The sequence below is a fragment of the Crocodylus porosus genome, unplaced genomic scaffold (assembly GCF_001723895.1).
Source record: "Crocodylus porosus isolate Cpor-Errol unplaced genomic scaffold, CroPor_comp1, whole genome shotgun sequence".
Lineage (NCBI taxonomy): Eukaryota > Metazoa > Chordata > Crocodylia > Crocodylidae > Crocodylus > Crocodylus porosus.
In genome coordinates, this window is record NW_017728927.1 from 14,768,834 (window position 1) to 14,787,730 (window position 18,897).

Here is an 18,897-nt window from a genome sequence, read left to right on the forward strand (position 1 = left end):
CTCAGTTTTGTGGTTTTTGCGGAAACGGCAAAATCCAGGATTATCCTAAAAAAAAAAAAAAACTTAATAAAAATAAAATGCTGGCTTGGCAGTGGGAGCCAACAGTCCCTGCTGTCAGGAGATGGTGTCAGCTGGTGGGGCAGCATGAAAGGCAGCAGACAAGATGGCAGCCACCCTCTTGTCCCTCCTTCCCCCAGGAGCCTCTCCAAATCAGGGGCAGGGCCACTGTGTAATGACCATAGAAAGAAAACATTCGGCCATGATCAACCCACAAAAGTTGGTTAGTCCCCCAAAGATTTTAGACTCCTAACTATGAGACATATCTCCAAATATACATGTTCATTTTTTATAGAAGAGGGCACCATCAGCATCTCTTCTGAACATTGTCTAGGTGGGTACGTTACAGAAGAGGAAACCAGGGAAGGTGCAAGAGACAGCATTAAGGATCCTCTGAAAGTAGATTAACCAATTTTTCTAGCAAGTGATTGACAGTACGCTTCTCTCTCCTGCTTTTATCAATGGCACATGTGGGTCATTCCTGGTGATTTTGGTTTTGTCCCTTTCCCCAAAGTGGTAACTTTGGGGATTCCTTGAGTAAACTGTTGCCAGCAAGTGGAAGGGATTGGATTTGGCGGCCTTGAGGAATCCTTTCTGGTTCTATGCTTCTAAGAAGATGATCTCAATATTGAACAGTGATCTGTTCTTAGTACCTGTGTGTGAACACAGATCTTCATTAAACCTCAAATCTGCATGGCAACACATCTTTGTTCTAGCACAGACAGCACTTGGAAAGATACTAAAACTGGTGTAGGATCTCCAAAGTAACATCATAAGAAATGAAATCTTTAACGTCTGGGCAAAATTTGATTTGATTCAAGAGTCTGGTGTGGTTCCTCTGTGAGGCCTCCAAAAGTACTTCCTAGAATAAGGGTATAGGTTGTAGCCATGTTGATCTCAGAATATAGGCAGACAAGATTCTTGGGGTAAATCCGACCAACTAAAATACTTGTAAAATTCTTCATTGCAAGACTTTGGCTACAAACACCCTTCTTCAGGCTGAGGAAGCACCTGCAGTTGTTCTGTGTCTTCCTGGATGGAATAGAATAGAAGCCAGAGGCCAGTATGTGAGAATGCCAGTCAGTAAAATCACAAATTGATGCAGTCAGTGGGTAGGAAACAAGTGGTGGTAGGGGAAAGGGGAATACAGATCTGGTGATAAGCTATAGCTGGTAAATAGTAGAAAAGTTACCAGAGGCATCAGATGTTAGGCAGGCTATAATGTGCCATAAATGCAACAACTTATGGCACATGATTTTCTAGTCCATGATTTTTTGTATCCTTTAGGTTGATAAAGTAAAGTTTGTACGCTGGTCTGCGAAAGGTGTTTTGTAAATTCCCTTTGAGGATTAGAGCTGAGAGATTGGAGAGAGAGTGGTTGTCTTGCAAGAAATGTGCCCTCACAGGTAATTGGGTATTCTCATCTCAGATTTTTGGTGTGCATGCAATCATTCTGGTATGCAGCTGTAGCTTGGTTTCTCCTACTTATTTTCCATCAGGGCATTTCTGGAAGTCCAGGTGTAAGATCCAGGAATGTTGATGACTCTGTTGTGGGGTGTAGTTATTTTGTGGGGGTGATGGAGATATATTGGCAGGTTTTACATTTCTTGTCATGGCATGGCCTGGATCCATTTGGTGCATTGTGGGCCACTGGAAGTTTGCTTCTGTTGATGAGGTTGGCAAGGTTCGGTGCTTGGTTAAAGACTAGGATGCATGGTTCCTGGAAGAGCTCTTTAAGAACTGGGTCTTTTTCTAATAGAGGTTGCAACTGTTCAAGGATTTTCCATAAAGGTTCCAGGGAGGACTGTCATAACTAGTAACGTGCGATTTATGGGGGTTTTCTTTCTGTACTGCAGCAGTTCTTCATGTACTATATGGCTGACTCTTTCAAAAGTGTGATCTTTCTGTCTTTCTCTCTGGACGACCGTCCTTGTTGAATGAAAGCCCTTTTGAGATTTGTGAGGTGATAATCACAGGCATGCTCCTCAGTGCAGATTTGGTGGTATTGGAGGGTTTGCACTGAGCAGAACACCCGTGATTATCACCTCACTTGTTTTTTTAGAATAGGAACATTTCTTAGGAAATCCACAGATTCCTCAAGAAAAAGCTGCTAGGGTATCAAAAGAATGGAGTAGTGTAAAGGGGCCTACTGCATGGGCATCTTCCTGAGACTGACTAAAGAGATGAACTGCTATGCTTTTAATGCTTTTGAAGTTTAAAAAAAAAAAGTAGCCACTTCACTTTTACTTATATTTAAGTTCTCAGGGAAAGGAACCTAATGTTAAAAGGAAGGCAGAGGAGGAAAAAAAAATACCAAACTCTAGAAACTCATTTCAGCCATGAACATGGAAGATGTTTTCACTGGAACATTTTCTAGGTAACATACAGTAATTTTCAAAAGTCAAGGCCCATGCAAAATGCAACTGTTGTTAAAAGAAAACATGCAAGAGAAGAACTGAATCCAGACCCTTCAAAAGAGACAAGAGGTACCAGTGTGTCTTTTTCCCCATTAGACAGGATGTGCTGTCATGACTATGGTTTCCTTTCTGACTTCAGAGTATATGGAAGGAGGGTAGCAGAATAGTTGTAAAGGAGGGTAATGGGGTGCTGATGATGACATATGGTGTTGCAATGCACAGTGTAGCCTCAGAATGGGAACTCAAGGACAAGGCTGACAGAGAAAGCATGTGTTTTTAATACAAAAGAGAAGCAACCTTTCAGAACTACATACAACATCTTTCAGGCTTGTGGTAGACCCCTCTTTCGGATTTGTAAGGAAAGCTGATCTTCAACAGAGACTTCTTAGATCATTTAAGCTCTGCATCTCAGCTCCCCCTTTGTAAAATGGGAACAACTATACAGCTTTTCAACCAGTCTTTGTCCATCTTCTCTCTTAACATGATAACCTTTTTGAGAAAGAAGCTTTATAAATGCAAAGTGAGGAAGTTCCTAACACAATGGGGCTCAGAGCTCAGTTAGGGCCCCAGCCACTGCTGTAATGCAAATGAACGAATAAATTATAAGGCTATGATACCAGAGTAATGTACTACCAGGTTGAAAAGTTAGTGTAGCAGGTGGGAAGCAGTTCGTGTTGTTCTCCTGCTCGGTTTTTAAGATTAATGAATATATAGCTGACTCCCGCTTCCCATCCTTCTGTTCCCTTTGAATACAGATAAACTATAGCACTACTTGACAATTCCCAGGGCTGCTTCAAAGTGCTCTTTTATGTTTGGAATACCAGCTACAGCATTCTTGAAGACAGCTAAATCTCTCTCCTGATCTTCATAGCAGAGAGCATTTATTTAAAGCCCCCCCCCCCCCCCAAAAAAAACAAAACAAAACAACAAACCAAACACAAAACCAAAAACGAAACATAAAACAATTATCACTGTCTTGGCAAAGGCAAACAATGAAGGATAGACAATTATACAAAATTCATGAGGTTGAACATCTATTAATAAGATTAACTCATGACAAATGGCTCTTCCATCCCATGGAAGCAAAAACATTCTTTACCAGCTACATGCCCCTAAGCAAATATTAGAACTTACATCACAGGACAGGGAAAAAATAAAAAGAACAGATCACCTTAACTGTCTGCAAAACCAAACAGTTCTGTCAAATCAGTCACCATTATGAAGTGCTTCCCCTCTCACTCGAGCATTACCAAGTAAAACAATTTTAACAAAAATATCATTTCAAAGGAGAAAGGACTCCGGAACCCACTGTCACAGACAGGATTTTGCTGCTGGGGATTCTGTGATGTGATTGTCAGGTGGGGACCAGTCAAGCATGAACTTGTTCTTTCCCACCACAAGAGCTTTTTGTTCAGTTAAATATGAGGATAGAAATAAAGAAGTGACCCATTTTAATCCTCTGTCTTGCCAACACCCATATGCATGTTTTTAAACGTTCACTTTATGAACCTAAGACAGGAACCAAGCTTTAAGAGCCCTCTGTAAACAATACAGTGTTATAGTGCTCTGCTACACTATACTATATCAACTCTGAGTGCTTCCCTTTACTCCACATAGTGACAGACTTTACCCAGAGTATCTACTTGGACGTTTTATATAATTTTAAAAGCAAAGCCCTTCTTCCATGAAATGTCTGAAAGTCATCTAAGCTGAGTCTCTAGCTCGCTGTTCAGGAAAGATCCAAATGGCATGCCTATACCACTCCCGTACAGTGCTAGGAAGCATTGTACTGAGACAGAACAACTTTGCTTTGTGGCCAACACCTCCCAAATAGAAAGTAGTGCAGCACAGTGTGGGGCAATGAACTCTGCTTTTCTAAAGAGCTTACTGTTATGCTTGCACCAGCCTGGGAGGTAGCATATGACCCAGCACATTTCAGTGTCTCCTTAGCTTCCCTTCTGCTGCTTACTATACAGCCTCTGCCTAATGTGTAGCCCACTGCTGAGTGGTGAGATTACAAAATCATTATTTCATGTATTCATCAATGTGGAGTTTTTATTCACTTTCCTATACAATGCGCTTGGCATTAGTGGAAAAAATGGCTTAAATAATTAGATACAAACCAACACATGAAAGTAAGTGATGGGCTTATAGCAATAAATTCCATACCATCTTCTTCATTTATTTTGGGCCAAATTACAATAGCTTCCCCGGCACTACATGTACATATGTAAAGTCCCAGAAAAGTCAATAGGACTACCTTCAGAATGAGGCGAATAAGGGTATCAACATCTAGTCCTACTGAATTCCTCATCACCTACATTTATTTGTAGTAACAGAGCAGACTTTGACCCAGCCTGATGAATATGACTTCCAAGGTTACAGGAAAATCTGCCACCCAAAGAATCTGAATTTTAATCTTAGAGATGCAAGAATATGGTGGCACATCTAATCATACAGGAACATGGGTCTGGAAGAGACATCCTGGGTCAAAGTCCAGTCCCCTGATGTTGCAAGCAACCAACTCATGTAATCCTATACAACGCTGAGATGTATTGACGTTCTCTACAGACCACGTGGGGTTAGAAAGCTTGTAGCCTGCTACCAATTCTGTGGACAAACTTTACTCTCCAAATTTACAATCCAGTAACTCACAAACACTAAAGTTACTGAAGGCAAATCTAAATGTCTGAAGTAAAATGTGACTTTTGTACCGATAGTCAAAATTATTTTAGAAGGAGAGACTTACTATGAACTATTGGTCAACAAATGATTGTTTTTAAAAGCTTATGTCCTTTTTTTTTTTCCTCTACCCAACAATGAAGGCTCAACAAAGTACACTTTTAACAGCAGACAACAAGGCCCACTTGTTAACTCTATTGGTCTGGCCTATGCTTCCAGAAACGAAGTACAGATACTCTACCAAACTATTTATACATATGCTAATTTCTGTCTCCTTCCGTCAAAAATCACCATTCTGAGACTCCACTGATATCTCTTATATCAAATCTATTACAATACCAGTTGGCTCCAGACCAGATAATCAAGACCTCCCCCACAGGCTGATACTATGGGCAATTAGTTGAGTGGAAGCCTTGATTTTACCTTCCTTCTTTTTTTTTTCCTAAGTTGTCCCTTCTAAAACTGCATACCCCTCGACAGAATTGGAGCAGCAGTACATAAAAAGCTAGTGAACTGCAAAAAGTGAATGGATTTTATATTTACTCATTTTAAACACAATAAATTATTACTTTAGTAGAAGAAAATACTAATGGAAAGTGAAACTGGGTTTTAGAATTACACTGTTATTTTAGAAATGAATGGAACTGTCTATCTCAAATTATGAATTAATTTTAGCCAGCAGTCCCAGCCATTGTACAGTCTGGTTCTTGCATGTGCCAAGAATGAGCTTAGCTTTACGTTATGACCGTAGTCCCACATTTTCTGAAAGTATAAGTAATTCTCAACCACAATTTGCAAATGTATGTGGCTCCATACAATTTGGGCATTGTTCATTTTAAATTTGATAATAAAATAGACTTCTATATTCTCATTTCCATTTCTAGATCCTGCCTCTGTGTTTTGAGATTGTATGAATGCTTTCACCACAGGGACCAAGTAGAAAGTACAAGTAGAATAAAAGAACTCTGAAGTATTTTCAACAACTGAGACTCCTCCCGCTCCAAAATCCACCTCAGGGAAGGGAGAGGTCTTAACTTCTCATTAAAGTAAATATAGGGAATAGGAAAAAAGATTCTAGGATTAAGACACTGATGAAGGTAGCCAATTACAGCTGAACAGCAGCAAAGAAAGGCAAGAAGCCAGGAGATAATATAATGGGACAGAAATGCAGAAAAGAAATGGGAATTTTGCAGGCTGAATTAGTGCTTCTCTGCATTCTTTTTTACAGAATTTAATGCAAATGAATAAATAAATAATAAGGTTATGATACCAGGGAGAGAGAAGGACAGTTTGCCCACGAAGAAGACACACCCATTTTTTTCCTAGAAGCTAATTTAAATAACATTCAGTGACCACTTAAATGAACACTCTTTCCTGGAGACTCAGAAGACTAGAAATGCTCAAATGCAGCAATCTGTGTGTTTTGTGAATTTTTTCTCTCTTCTTGTATACTTTTCAGTTATTTACCCTGGGTGAATTAGCTACAAGCTGGAGGGCTAACCTAGATGCATCTTTAATTATTAGGTCAACTTTAATTGAAATATGTTACAGGCAGTCCTCAGTCTTAACAATGCAACTGGTTCCCGAAAACCACATCTTAAGTCAAAATGTCGTAACTCGGAATCAATTTCCCCATAGGAACAGCGTTACAACTGGGAGATTGGTTCCTTTACAACAGTTGATCCTGTGTGCAGCTGGTAAGTGGTGGAAGGGGAAGAGAAGGTGTGTGCGTGTCTGTGTGTGGGGGGAGCAGATCAATGCCCCCCACAGTGAGGGACTAGGGCAGGGCTGGGATTGGGGCTGGCTGGGCAGGCACAGGGAGGGGGAGGTGGTGGCTCCCACCACTGCATGCTGCTTGTCTGGTGGCTCGACCAGCAGTTCCCACCACTGGTCCAGGAGGGCATGGGGGGGGGGGAGGACGTGTGCCCCTGGATCTGTACAGGGTGGGGTGGGCAGGGTCAGGGCTGCTCTCCAGGCAGGCAGCAGGGGCTACAGAGAATTTTCAGGTAGCTGCAGCCTCCCCATAGCCCCTGCCCTGCCCTGCCCTACCCCCATCTGGGGACACATGCCTCCTCCATGCCCTCGAATCCGTGGCTCATCTGGGGGGCATGGGGAGGGTGGGGGGTGGCTCCTGCTGCTGCGTACCACATGTCCAGAGGCAGTGTAGCAGCTCTGCCCCATGCCCATCATATCCCAGCTAGGCGAGCAGCGGGAGGGCATGGGGTTGGGGACAGGTGGGAGGGCAGTGTGCCCCCAGGTCAGAGTGGGGTGGGCAGCACAGCGGGGGTTTTGGGGGGGCTGCAGCCACCTGAAAATTTGCTGTAGCCCCCACAGCCCACCCAGAGTGCAATCCCAGAGCTGAACGCCTCACCCTGCACAGCTCCGGGGGCATGTACCACTCCACGCCCACCCAGACCAGTGGCAGGAACCGCTGGTTGAGCTGCCAGACAAGCAATGCACAACATCAGGAGTTGCTGCCACACTGCCTGGTCCCAGCTGGGCAGTGCTTGCCCCAGCCCTGGTCCCAGCCCCCGCCCCTCCCTCACCATGGCAGGCATTGATCTTCCACTTACCCCCATACCCCTTCTGCCACTTACCAGCTGCATGCTGTATCGACCGTGGTAAAGATGAAACCCACGTCGGAATTTCAAAACAGGGTGTCAATTTATAAACGTAAGCGACGTTTGTCACAACTCAAAAAGTCTTAAGTCAAGGGCTGCCTGTACACCACCAATTCCCAAATTGGAAAACTACTTCCCCTTGACCTCAAATCTGGCCCATGCAATAAAATTCAAGAAGTTATGTTAAATAAATGAAATGGACACAGATTTTGATCCAGGGATTCACGTAGCTCAGCACAGTGGTGCTCAAATCTTTGACCCTGCAGGTTGGCTGAATGGAAGTGGCATCCACATCCAGCCCCACATGTCTGACCTAGCATGCAGGACCACACTATTTGGCCCACAAGGCTCCCCACAGGTACAAGAACTTGGAAAGCTGTCGCTGTTCCCCGGCCATCAAATTTTCAGAGCCAAGAGGAGCTCTGCAGGCTGGATGGTACAGCTTCATGGGCAAGGGACTGAGCACCCCTGGCCTAGGACAACAGTAGAGAAATTGAATCAATGCTGGAAGAAGTCAATGTTCTGAGTAACCTGGAAAGCTGAATACTGTATCCAATTGCTATGTGTTCTCATACCTTCTCTGGAGTTATTAGTTTAATTTTAGCAGATACACTGGCTACTAAACAGAAGTTTGGCTATGCAGACATGCATTACAATGGTAGGAACACTTGATGTACTGTTACAGTAAAAGAAAGAATTCAGTAAAATAAAGAATAGAAACAAATCAGATCTATTCACAATCATGAGAACTGTATCACTACACAAAGAGGTAAGCATTTCAGGTTCTTTATTAAAATCTGCATAAACTAGGAATGCTAGCCAAATGAACGTAACATTTTTTGTTTGCATTTTAATTTCAGATGGATATATTACACTGTGATAACAATAAGAGATATTCCATAGTAAGCTTGTGAAACTTTCCTGTACAGTCTCTAGAACTTCAAGTCACACAATGCATAGTGTATAGATAACTTTAAAATGGGATTTTCAAAAGCATTCATTTTGGTCAATAAAGGTCCAACACTGAACGCTTTTGAAAATCCTACTGGAACAAACACATACATATGGATTGGTCCTGAGATCTCGCACACAAACAACTGTCTGCCTTTAAGCATTTATTTTTCACTTCTTTCTCTTCCCTTTCTCTACCACTACCTTTTACCTACACATATCATTATTAAAAAAATCCTGAGCCAGCTGTTTCATTTTCTCTATGCTTCCTACAATACTTACCTCCTTCAGGATAATGAGATGGTGCAACACCGAAGTCAAGTTTATCCTTAAGGTCTTCTTCATTTTCCTTCTCCCACTGTGAGCCTACCCTCTTCCAGTAACTCAGAGCCAATTTCCTACAGTGTAAAATCAAAGTGCTTTAGCTACTGTGACTAGAATACATCCACAGTGAAAGAATTTTAAGAACAGGCTGCTGGAGAGGAAACCACCTGCCTCTAATCAAATGAAAAGCATCTTTGAATAGCCACAGATAATTACACTTATATAAACTAGAGAGCAAGAGACATTTATTTTGGTTTAATTAACATTACATTCTATAAAATATCATAACAAGCCAGGGAAAAATATTTTGACAAAAATAATGCCTCTTGTATTCTAATCTTTTAATAACAGCATATAGTTGAATGCAACATTCAACTTTTTCTTTAGTTACATAAAAGCTGTGTGTAAAGATAAGTTGGTTACTAAATAAAAGATGAGGATTTTTTCCTGAACATCTTCAAGTTACTTGAAAGAGCAGAGCTACTTTCATATAGCACAGGGGTGGGAAATTAGTTTGGCTGGTGGGCCACTTAATGGAGTTTTGGTGAGCTATCCAGGACTGAACACAAAACCTTTCAGAAGATATCGGGGTGGCTGTGTGGTGGTTGGCATGAGCCCCCATGGTCACTGTTGTTTCCCCACACCACGCTACCGGCTGCCCAGAACAATGCAGCAGGGGCAGAAGGAGGAGCTACTAGAGGCAGGAAGAGCCAAGCGGTACCCTGGCAGCTGCCCTGTGATCAGTCCCACTGGGAAGCTGTGCACCCAGGCTAGAACTGGGGCCAGAGCTGGGGCTGGGTCATCAGGCACAAGCAGGTCTTGGCTCCACATGGAACACTACAGGGACAATCAGGGGCCACATTTTGCCCTCCACGGATATAAAATATGCATGGAAAAATGCATGTTATGTTCCACTGACCTGTTCTCAGGCATCTCATCAGTAAAGCTGCCGAGTAACACAGGAATCAGCTTGTGAAAGTAAGAATATCTATCTCGCAAGTGCAACAGCCATTCTCCAATGACAGTGGTAACTTCATGCCGAACCTAAAAGGGTAACACAACACATTGCATGTTGTCACAGCTTTGTGACACGCAGGGAAGAATTAGAAAAACAAACGGGGAAAACTTGCTAAAAGGAAAGAACATTACCTGCGGGATTTCATCAAAGAGTCTTTGGGTTAGGTGAGAGAGCACGTCATCCACAGACTTCCCATTGCCAAACTGTATCACTGCTCCTGTGGCCCGAATTACGGCCACACGAACTCTGAAGTGTTGGTGTGAAATAGTTTGCATTAAGGGTTTTATCAGCAACTCTGACTCCATGTGAAAGTGTTCTGTGGAGAGGAGAAAGAGAGAGGAAGCTCCATTGACCTTTGCTCATATGTACAGCCAGCACAGACTCGCATATTTTCCCTCTTACTGTATAGCTACTGTATTTATCCCACTATGTCTACGCAGCACATGGCTTTCATTGGGACCGTGCATTCGGATGGAAGGGCAGCATGTCAGCTACCCTCTTCTCAGGCCCGCTAGCCCCCTTAGCAACTCCATAATCCTCCAAACTAGACACTTTCTTGCATGGGCAGATTTAGGACTGGAAAAGGATTATGCATCATCCCACATGCACCCCTGCACCCAATATATTTTTCTCCAGTTAAAAAGAAACTAGAAGCTGTACTAATAAGTGAGAGGCCTAGAGCTATATTATTCACTTTAAGATCAAAGGGGGGGAAAAAACAAAACAAAAAAACCTTTTATTTGAATGTGCCTTTGTTTGCTATCTCTTATTATGTATATAAACACAACGCACTATGCAAAAATAATCAAAGATGTTGTCTCACTAGCCCCATAGTTGTTAGAATTAAATGGACATCTCGCTGATTCATAAAACTAAATCTACTCTTCCTGAGCATCTTGATAGTGCTTCACTGAGAGTCAGTAGTCCAGAGGAGAGCCATGCACATGATCAGAGAGCAAGAAGACAGGCCTTATTAAGAAAGAGGCTGCAAGCTATGGGACTCATCAGCCTGGAGAAGAGCAGGCTCAGGGGTGACTTGGTAGCAACCTATAAGTACATAAGGGCCTTGCATCGGGATCTTGGAGAATGCCTGTTCACCAGAGCACCACAAGGGATGACAAGGTCCAACGGTCACAAACGCCTGCAAGACCATTTTAGGCTGGACATGAGGAAAAAAAACTCATTTACTGTATGACACCTCCCAGAAGTGATGCAAGCATCTAACTCTAGACACTTAAGAAACATTTGGATGCTTATCTGGGCTGAGATCCTTTGACCTTAGCTGACTTCCTGCCTTTTGGGCAGGTCCCAATGACCTTATGAGGTCCCTTTCAGCCCTAATGTCTATGAAATCTATCAGCTGAGGTAGCATTTCCACACCTGAGTCAATGTTTTTGTCTAGAGTTAAAAAAAAGGCCTGAGAGAACAGCTCACAGACAGCACCACTGCAGAACAAAAACTAGCTTGATTAAGGGAAGCCTTAAAGCCCATTAAAAAAAGGAGAGGAGATTGTTAACATCTAAGAAATGAAGAATTTAGAAGGAATCAATAGTGCCCAACTGTTTCATCCAGCAGGCCAGATGGACACTACCAGGTCTGGCTGCGGGCGGGATCCGGCTGGTGGGTTCAATCCAGTAGGCCGATTTTTCCAACCCATGCATATTCCCACATGTCAGAGGTTGTAGTTTGGAGGCAGAGCACCCCTCAAGCATGGCAGCCATCACGGAGGACAGTCCAGTTTTCTGCTCCTCCGCCCTCTATTGATACGAAACCCGACGCCTTTACGTCCTCTGCTTTTCTCTTCAAAGCGCCTTGATGCTCGGGCGGCCATCATAGAGGACAGTCCCGTTGTCCTCTGTCTTCTATGAATATGAAACGTGATGCCTTTACATCCTCTATTTTTCTCTTGGAGAGAGAGAGGAGGCCCATTGCTAGGGATGCTGCCACTTTGACATTTTCCTCATGTCCAGCCTAAAACAGTCTTGCGACTGTGGGATCTTCTTCAAGAGAAAAAACAGAGAATGCAAAGGCATGCAGTTTTGCATCAACAGAGGACAACTGCCCTGCTGCCCTCGTACAACGACGAGCGGATGTCAAGCAGATGGCAAGCATCCGTCCCTGTGCAGAGCAGGATCCAGGACTCCTCCGCACCCCATACAGCTCTGCCCTGTGCCTCCCTGTCCCCCTTCTCTCCCTCCCCCCACAGCTCAGCCGTACCTGGTAGGGCGTGGGCGCAGGTGGTGGCACAGCGGCAGGCCTCGCGCTTCACCTCGGGGTAGGGGTCGAGCAAGGCGGCCTGCAGCACGCGCACCAGGTCGGGCAGATACGGGGCCAGACCGGCGCCGCGGCCGCGCTCCACCAGCAGCCCCACGAGCTGCACCAGCGCCAGGCGCAGCTCCTCGCACGGCTCCCGGCCCTGCCCGCCCGCCGGACATAGGCGTTGTGCCACGGCCGGCAGCAGCTCGGGCAGCGCCGCCGCGGCGTCCGCGCCCTGGCTCAGGCCCTGCTGGGCGAGCTGCAGCGCCAGCTCCCGGCAGCGCTCGGCCGGGTCCGCGGCCACGACCCGCGCCAGCGGCCGCAGCAGCTGCCCCGCGAACACCTCCGGCAGCACCGGCCGCTCCTGCAGCTCGGCCCCGATGGCTTTCAGCGCCCGCAGCCGCGCCTCCCTGCTCGGCTCCTGCAGGCGGCTCAGGTGCCGGCCCAGCGCCGCGGACACCTCGGCGGCCCCGCGCGGCTCGCCCTCCGCCATGCTGCCGTCGCGAAGGAGGCCCGTTGCTAGGGACGCCGCCGCTTTTTACAGCGGGGCGCGCCTGCTTTACGGCAGCGTCAACATGCAACCAGCTTTATTGGCAGCACGGCCACGGACAGGCAGGGCTGTCAATAAAGTTGGTTGATATCACAATGAGTTGGTTTAATAAATTAGAAAGTTAGAGAGGCACGGATTGTAAATAGAGAAAAGAAATTGGTGTTCAATTAAATAAGAGGGTGGAAATATGATATATAAAGGTATTTTGCTTTTGTTTAGTGGAAGGAAATATGTGTTTGGAAAAAAATTAATGGAAGGTGGTGTAAATGAAATGATGAGAATATGAGTTTGAAAGAAATCTGTTGTGAAGGGAGATACAAAATGATTGTGTTTATGCTTATGTAAATTATTTGATGGGGTAGGTGATGGCTGTGTTGATTTAATTTGATAATTTGAGATTGTGTGCAGATTAGTTGATATTCTATACTTTATTAATAAAAAATTGTGATCCTCTTTGATATTAAAACATAACTTTTATTAATTGATATTAAATAAATAAAATCATGATGCTGTTTGATTGGGGTGCAAATATATTATAGTAAATGAGATGGAACATGTAAAGTGATATGGGATGAAATACTGATTGCATTGTGAACCCCAAATGGGAGACTTGTGTTTATTGAAGTTGGTTTTATTTGTGCATTGGGATGTGCTTTATGGTGCGTGGGGTTTGTTGGAAGCCCAAGATGGGCTATGACTTGGAAGGTTTATCATGAGCTTAATGGTTTTTAAGTTGTTTCCATGTTTAATTTAAAAAAAAAGAATCTCAATTGTGTTTGATCAGGGTGCAAATATGTCATGGTAAATGGGGTGGAATTTGTAGAGTGATACAGAATAATACGTGGAGTGCATTGTAAACCTGAGCTGGGAGACTTGTGTTAATTGAAGCTTGTTTATGTGTGTACTTTGGTGGTTTCCTTTTGTGTGTGTTTTCTTTTTTTGCGGGGGGGGGGGAGCCTGAGATGAGGTATTGATGTTACTTTGAAGGTTTGTTATGAATTTGATAGGTTTTAAGTTGTTTCTATATTAAGAAAAAAAAATCATGATCCTGTTTGATTCTTATGTTTATGCTTGTAAGTTTATGTTTCTGTGATCCCGAAATGGGATATCTATGGTGCTTTGGAATATGCTTTCTATTAATTAAAAAAAAAATCATCCTCCTATTTGTACACTCATTTCAGCCCTTGCACAATGGATGCTCAATAACAGTACAGATTTCCCTCGCTGTACATGCAATCCTGGAAAACAGTACATAACTTGAATTTGCATAAAGGGAACCCACTTTACAATGTAACAAATAAGGATGCATTCCAAGACCTCAACTGTACTGACCTCCAGACTCATTTCTACCACTTTTACAAGACAATTTTGGTACTCACCAACAGCAAACAGTACGCACAAGCACAGGGCACCATCATGGGGATGGCAACTACAGAAGCACGTGTTGCAGACAACAAGCGATGAGCACAGAATCACAGAGGAGACTATATTTTAGTGTGTGTCACTCCCACAATGCAGTGCACAAAGCAGGTGACTGTGGGCTTCTACCCCACCAATCAAATAAGAGCGAATTTACCTCGCATATACCAAATGTTAGGTATAAAAAGGGTCATCGCATAAGAGTGAATTTGCACATACAGAACCCACGTAAAGTGAGGGAAACCTGTAACCGTGTTCAAAATGTAGTCAGTGTGCGAGAGGCGATACCTTTATTACAGTAAAACCCGTGTTATCCAGCATTTCATTAACCAGCATGCTGGTTGATGCGGCGAAAGTGAACCAGAAGTGGGACTCCCAGTTTTGCTGAGTCCCGCTTTAGGCCACAGCTCGGGGCAAAGCAGCCTGTGTAGAGCCCCTCTTCCTGGCGCACAGACACCAGGGGAAGGGCGGCGTGGTGCCTATCTGCCAGTACACTGATGCACCAGATGCAGCAGGAGGAGCATCTTTGCCCAACCAGGCAAAGATGCCTCTCAGGTAACCGGCACATTTGCTTATCCAACATCCTTCATTCCCCATGGGTGCTGGATAACAGCTTTTGCTCTAGATCAACTAGACAGTTGCAACAAAAAAAATTCTCTTTCAAAAATTTTTCAAAATGCACGATAATGTTTGAGTAGCTAATTTAATGCAGTATAGGCAAAACCCAAGTCACTCTCAGGAAGTCTTAACTGACTTTTTTTTTTTTTTTTTTTTTAAGGAAAAATTTTTTTTGTTCTAAGCCAAATCAGCCAAATCAATTCCAAATCCAGGAGTCATTCAAGAACCATAAGGGGCTATACTACCGGCAAACATCCTCCACCCCCACACAGGGCTTCAGATGTTTTCAAATCATCCTAGGTGCAGGCCTAAGCCCAGAGGCTTGGCGTTTGGATGCCCCCAAGTTTCACTTCCCTCAGCTGCATGGCTGCAGGAGCAAGCTGGGGAGGAGTCTCCCATTTCCATAAAGTAGGCATAAAACTTACTTCCAACTGGAAATGAAAGTGGAAGGTTAACTATACATTACCCCATGCCAGAAAAGCAGCCATCCCCTGCCCCTGGGAAAACTGCCTTAGCAGTCAAAGCATTTTGGGTTTGTTGCCACCACTTTCTTAATTGCCTCAAACTGTAAAAATGCTTCAGCTTTGATGACCCAGTTCTCAGTTGCTCACTGGTGACTTGCAGTGAGCAGTATAAAGTAAATAAGATGACTTATTTGCAGGCTTATTTGTGTATTTTTTCAGTGTAAAATAGCTTTTCAGCAAGTACGATAATTTTGAGCTTCCAATATGATAATTTCATATTTAAGACCTGACAGTGCTGGACAGGCAGATGGGACTCATGGTTAAAGCAGGGAGCCAGGCTCTTGTGTTTAATGCCTGGCTCTGACACAGGGTTGCAATGTAGCCTTGCAATGGAGTCAGTGCAGCTCTGGGGACTATCCTGGGGCTGCCATGAACTTGGGGCTCAGCCTTCCAGGGAGAAAACAGCAGGACACAGCCCCGGGCCTCTATTGACAGCCCTGAAATTTCTGAGCTACTGATCCCAGCCCTGAAGCTGAAGGCAGCTGGCTGGTTTCTAGGACATGCCACTAGCCTGGTTTGCAAAAACAAGCTCTTGTCAGGCTGCTCTTGTCAGATTTTTCACATTTGAAACAAAACTCCTATTTCAGGGAGTTGTCAGGAACACTAAAACACTGAGAAACCACGGATGATTGATTTAGGACCTTGCCGTCCTGTCTCCTATGTGAAGTCAATAAAGGAAGTGCTTTGTGCCATATTTTGCTACTAATCTGACAGAATTGAACACAATGAGACACATATGTGATTCTGTAGCTTGAATAAATTGTGAGGCAGCAGTCCCCTAAAGATAAGCATCCAGAGGAATTAAAAAATGAAAGCTCTGCTCTACTGCTTACCATATTGATACTGATCCCCAAAGTAACTGCATTTCATTGTTCCTGCTTGCTGTTTCTGGGACAATCCCATCTCCTGAAAGGCTACAGTGGCTGCGAAAAAGACCCCAGATGAACTTTCAGATTTCCGTAGAAACACTGATGGGCAGTGACCTTGATCCAGATGATGCAGAATGTAAAGTGGTCTGCTCGCTATCTGTTGGACCCAGTTCTGCAACTGGATTTATCAAGGTGACCTAAGTGGAGGTTGAAGGCTTTTTCTGTAACATGGTACAGCAATTCACAGCTAAGGATCCCCTCCTGCCCTGTTTGCTGGTTGCTGACCTTCTGTGTGACCTTGGGCAAAGTACTTAATCTCTCTCTCTCTCTTGTTTTCCCCTGCCACAGTGTCAGAATAGCAAACTGCTTGGAGCCTGGAGGAATGCAGTGTTGGATAGAAAGGCTTGTGGGAGGCAGAATCTTGACTTCACTAAGGTTTTATCACTCTCTCACATGAGAATCTCATAAGCAATGCCAGTCCTGATTTGTAACAAACTCTGGTTATGGACATTCCTGTGAAGGACACACATTGCTTCAGCGCATGGGAGCTCTCGGCTCTACTGTTTATTTCCATAGTTCATTTAACTGCATAATTGATAGGGAGCCCTCAGTTACAAGGCTTCTAAAGCAGTGCTGAACTATGTCCTATCGATTTCAAAGCTGGTATTAGGGGCATTAGGCCTTTAAGAAACAAAGGAACAGGCCTTAACAAAGTATGAAAAGCTTAGCACACACTGTTCTTGTAGTTAATGAGCCTTATTTACATTGAGTTCAAGCAAGCGTATGGCCTCTTTTTAGTCCTGAGGCTTTGCACTGGAAAAGAGAATGCATTCTTAATAGGAAACAGGTCTTATTTTTCCGTTATTTTATATACCTCTATCAATCATATACCACCTTACTGTCCTTCCTTTAAACAGTCCCAATCTCTTTCATTTCTTATTATATGGAAATCTTTTAATTTCATTCATTATTTTATCGGCCCTCTGATTCACCTTTTTGCCTTTCCTGCGATGGGGTGCTTAGAACAGAACATAATCATCACTTTGAGAGGCAATCTTGTGGCCAGCTACAAATTCATTAGAGGGACACAGCAAGGGATCGGAGATGCTCTGTTCACCAGGGTGCCTCTTGGGATAATGAGGAACAATGGTCACAAACTGACAGAGTGCAGATTTAGGCTAGATACCAGGAAAAACTTCTTCACGGTAAGGGGGGCCAAAATTTGGAATGGGCTTCCAAGGGAGGTGGTGCTCTCCCCTGCCTTGGGGGTCTTTAAGAGAAGGCTGGATAAGCATCTGGCTGGGGTCATCTGACCCCAGCACTCTTTCCTGCCTAGGCAGGGGGACGGACTCGATGATCTGCTGAGGTCCCTTTTGACCCAAACTCTATAACAGGGGCAGGCAGTTATGCTGGACAGAGAGCCGCTTACTGAGTTTTGGCAAGCCATCAAGGGCTGCATGACAGGCAGTCCAGGGCAGATAAATATTTATTTTTTTAATTTTTGAGGGGCCCCGCGGGCTGGATAGAATGGCCACCCTGATCTATAACAATCCCAGTGAGAATGTGGCATCATTTCCCATAACAGCATTTTGTTATTTTTAGTATTGGTTTATAGCTTGTTCTTTATGCAGCCTACATTTGGTTTACTTTTATGATGCTCTGGACAGTTATCAGACTGTTGTATCCACAGTGCCATCCATTTGTACAGGGAGTTCATATTTTTCTTTTCAAATTACTGTGCAATTGCCAATGCTGAATTTGTTTTACAGCAGTGCTTGGTTAGGACCCCAAAGTTCTTGATAGTCTACCTTAGTACTACCTACGCTATATTTGTCCTAGGACTGATCCTTGAGTTATCTTATTATTACTCTTTTATCCCATGACTAGTGAGAGTATGTTCCATACTCTGGAAGAATGAAGTGCATTAGAAAACAAATTAGCTCATATATTTAATTAGCATGTGGTTAACATTATTTTCTGGCATCTAGCCTAGACAAACCACAGTTAGTGGGTTGTGGCTAACCCCCCCCCCTTTTTTTTTAATCCCTAATTAACTGTATTTCTCCCTACACTCCCATAAGAACTGGAGAGAACAGGTTATATGCCCTGAAATTCACCAGATCTGTGCTATGGGGAATCTTAGAATAAGAAGCCCTGAAAACTGCATTGTGCATCGTCTGTCTTTGAATTGCAGTTGAAAGCAGCATGTATTCAGTCATGGAAAGTAACCCTGAAGTTGCTTGCATGCAGCCAACATTGAGCATGACTATAAAACACACGGCCCATACATGGCAAACATACTGATGGGAACCCTTTTTTATCCCTAAAAAAAAACAAACAGGCAGGAGTTCCCTTTCCATGGAACTAGCACTGGGCCTGGAGGTACTGCAATACTGAGCCGGCACCAGGAAGGCCAGACCCAGCCCTGACACCATCCCTGTGGTGCCAGTAATGCTAGATCTTAGCATGAAGACCAAGGTGCTGATGGGAACCTACCACCTTTTTTTTTAGCACTGGCAAGGGCTCTATCTCCCAGACTCTCCATTCTGGGGCTTCAGATGCTCTGAATTTGGAGGCATCTGTAGACTCTT

The 18,897-nt window shown here is 43.9% G+C and overlaps 1 protein-coding gene across 1 annotated transcript in view; it reads right to left on the reverse strand.

Annotated features, from left to right (window-relative positions):
• The window catches only part of DNAAF5 (dynein axonemal assembly factor 5), a 49,445-nt gene extending 36,611 nt beyond the window's left edge, over positions 1–12,834 (reverse strand). The window contains exons 1-4 of the mRNA XM_019542089.1: positions 12,288–12,834; positions 10,202–10,386; positions 9,972–10,096; positions 9,011–9,126 (exon numbers count right to left, since the gene is read on the reverse strand). Coding sequence (XP_019397634.1) covers positions 9,011–9,126; positions 9,972–10,096; positions 10,202–10,386; positions 12,288–12,819 — 958 coding nt within the window. The 5' untranslated portion in view covers positions 12,820–12,834. The remainder of the gene's footprint in view (positions 1–9,010; positions 9,127–9,971; positions 10,097–10,201; positions 10,387–12,287) is intronic.
• Between the last annotated feature and the right edge of the window lie 6,063 nt (positions 12,835–18,897).